Source organism: Dipodomys spectabilis, unplaced genomic scaffold (genome assembly GCF_019054845.1).
Source record: "Dipodomys spectabilis isolate Male_0828 unplaced genomic scaffold, ASM1905484v1 ptg000600l, whole genome shotgun sequence".
NCBI classification, from domain to species: Eukaryota; Metazoa; Chordata; class Mammalia; order Rodentia; family Heteromyidae; genus Dipodomys; species Dipodomys spectabilis.
Genome location: NW_024871277.1, coordinates 1230832 through 1234117, shown reverse-complemented (window position 1 = coordinate 1234117; position 3286 = coordinate 1230832). Strand labels below are relative to the sequence as shown.

At 64.1% G+C, this 3286-nt stretch overlaps 1 protein-coding gene across 1 annotated transcript; it reads left to right on the top strand.

The window, feature by feature from the left end:
* The first annotated feature begins 1542 nt into the window (after positions 1–1542).
* Positions 1543–2911, top strand: Tpbg (trophoblast glycoprotein). Its single transcript, XM_042671141.1, has one exon. The coding sequence runs from the start codon at positions 1543–1545 to the stop codon at positions 2857–2859; it is 1317 nt and encodes a 438-aa protein (XP_042527075.1). The 3' UTR covers positions 2860–2911.
* Positions 2912–3286: the final 375 nt, after the last annotated feature.

Sequence of the window (3286 nt, the reverse complement as noted above, 5' to 3'; positions counted from 1 at the left end):
CCGTCTACGCCAAGGGGGTCCTGGGATCCCGAGACTTGGTAACCCGAGACTTCTGAAGGCCGCGGTGAGGCCCGGGCGGGAGGGGTGGGGACCCAGGAAGGCGGGGCAGGGGGGGCGGAAACCGAAGGCTGGGAAGTTTGGGGAAGAGAAGCCACGCTTAAGAGAGAAGTCAGAGGCTGCAGAACTGTGAGAGCCTGAGTGTGTGTATGTGCACATATCCACACACGTGCACGCGGCGCAGTGCACACATCCACACACGTGCACCTGGCGCACACATCCACATATGTGTACGTGGCATGGTGCAATCACACACATGTATATGGCATGGTACACACATCCACATACATGCACGCGGCACGGTGCACACACATCCACACACTACACGTGTACATGGCGTGGCCCGTACATCCACACACGTGCACTTGGCGCGGGGCACACATCCAGGCATGTGCACACGGTGCGGTGCACACATCCACACATGCACGCGGTGTGGCACATACACCCACACATTCCACACGTGTACAAGGCGCGGTGCGTATATCCACACTACACATGTGCACACAGTGTGGCGCATATCCACACACGTGGACATGGCACAGTACACATCACACAATGTAGTGCACATATCTACAAACTACATACGTGTACTCCGCATGGTGCATACATCCACGTGTGTGTGGCACATACATCTACAGTGTATACGACGTGTTGTATGCATTCACACACACGAGGTAGTGTTCATGATGCATACATCTACACATGCATTATATACACAGCTAGGTGCACAGTCTACACATGGACATGGTGTGGTGTGCACCACGATGTGTATGTGGTGCGGTGTATACTTCTACACTTGTGTACATAGTGTGGGCATCTACACATGTATGCCATACACCTGCGTGTGTACGCGGTATAGTGCATATATTTACCCTCATGTATGTGGTGAGGACGCACATCTACACGCGTGTATGCGGTGCACAGCATCTACATGCTTGCATAGCGTGGGCACACATTTCCACATGTATTCAGTACTTAAACCTACAATCATACGTGCTGTGGGTACACATCTACACTGGTGTACGTGGTGTGTACACACATCTACACTCGTGCACGCGGTGTGGACCAGGCACGACCAGGAAGAGAGTCCTTGTCCGGTCGGGGAGCCATTGGAGGAAGGCTGGGGGGTCCAGGGGTTCCCGGGGATCCCGTTTCTGCCCCCGGGGAGCCGTGGCTTCACCCCTGCTTCCTGCCTCTCCAGGTCGCCTATCGGATTCGGCCCGCGGCGCCAACCCAAGGAGCCGCGGAACGGAGCGCGCGGAGCCTGGACCCGACCATCCCGCGTGCGTACCTGGCGGGCGCGCGGGGACCAGGGTGCGCGCGGGGACCTGGGGGAACCCGGCACAGCGTCTCCTCCCTCCCTCCCTCCCCGCGAGCAGAAAAAGTTTTGCTCCAGGAGCTTCCAGCAGGCCAGCGCCTCCCGGAGTCTCCGCCTCCGGTGCCCTCGGAGCGGGCGCCGCCGCGGCCCGGTCCCGGGGAGCCGCGATGCCGGGGGACCGCGCCCGGGGCCCCACCGCCGGGGCCGGGCGACTGCGGCTGGCGCGCCTGGCGCTGGTGCTACTAGGCTGGGTGTCTGCGTGGTCGCCGGCCGCCCCGGCGTCGGTGCCCGCGGCCTCCCCGCCGCCGTCGGCCTCCCCGCCACCGTCAGCCTCTCCGCCGCCGTCGGCCTCTGCGCCGCCATCGGTGCCCGCGGCCGCCTCCCCGTCGCCGCGGGCCGCCCGCTGCCCCCCGCCCTGTGAGTGCTCGGAGGCGGCGCGCACCGTCAAGTGCGTGAACCGCAACCTGACTGAGGTTCCCGCCGAACTGCCCGCCTACGTGCGCACGCTCTTCCTCACTGGGAACCGCCTGGAGGAGCTGCCCGCCGGCGCCTTCGCCCGCCGGCCGCCGCTGGCCGAGCTGGCAGCGCTCAACCTCAGCGCCAGCCGCCTGCACACGGTGCGCGCCGGCGCCTTCCAGCCCCTACCGGGCCTGCGGCAGCTCGACCTCAGCCACAACCCCTTGAGCGACCTCAGCCCGCTGGCCTTCGCGGGGGGCGACGCGGGCGCCCGCGACCCGGCGCCCCTGGAGGAGCTGATCCTGAGCCACGTGGCGCCCCCGGCCGACGCGCGCCACAACCGCAGCCTGGAGCGCATGCTGGGCGCGGCGCTGCGCGCGGGCCGGGCGCTGCGCGGCCTGCGCCGCCTAGAGCTGGCGGGCAACCGCCTGCTGCACCTGCCCCGGGACCTGGGCGCGCTGCTGCCTGGCCTGCGCCACCTGGACCTGCGCAACAACTCGCTGGTGAGCCTGGGCGCCGGCGCCCTGCGCAACCTGAGCCTGCTGGAGAGCCTGCACCTGGAGGACAATGCGCTGAAGGTCCTGCACAATGCCACGCTGGCCGAGCTGCGCGGCCTGGCCCGCCTCACCCTCTTCCTGGACGACAACCCCTGGGTGTGCGACTGCCACATGGTGGACATGGTGGCCTGGCTCCAGGAGACCGAGGCGGTGCGCGGCAAGGCCCGGCTCCGCTGTGCGTTCCCGGAGAAGATGCGGGATCGCCGCCTCCTGGAGCTCGACGGCGCCGACCTGGACTGCGACCCCATCTTGCCGCCCTCCCTGCAGACATCCTACGTCTTCCTGGGCATCGTGCTGGCCCTCATCGGCGCCATCTTCCTCCTAGTCTTGTACTTGAACCGCAAGGGGATTAAAAAGTGGGTGCACAACATCCGGGACGCGTGCAGGGACCACATGGAAGGCTACCACTACCGCTACGAGGTCAGCGCCGACCCCCGGCTCACCAACCTCAGCTCCAATTCAGACGTGTGAGCGCCGTCCCCCCAGGGCGCGCGGGAAGGACCGACGGACGGACGGACGGACAGTGCGGCCCTGCATGAGGCATAGACTCCAGCTTACCCTCTCCCCCCCCATCCCGCCCCCCCCCCCCCCGCCCATGCCGCCCTGGACTCGGACTGATGGTAGTGTCGGCCTTCGCTCCCCCCGTCTGGGAGATTGGCTGTTCACGCGCCACGCGGGACGGCTGGACACTCGCTGTGGGAGCCTCGTTCTGCTCCTGGAACTCTCAACTCGTGTGCAGGGATTTTCTTTTCAACTTTCAGCATGACTCTCTCTTTCTCTAGTACATTTCATGGTGTAGCAAGTTATCTACACAGATAGCTCCAACCATTTTTTTTTTTTTTTGGACAGAAATACTTTGTTCATAAATATCAGTTTTATTCTTCTGTACCTAAATTAT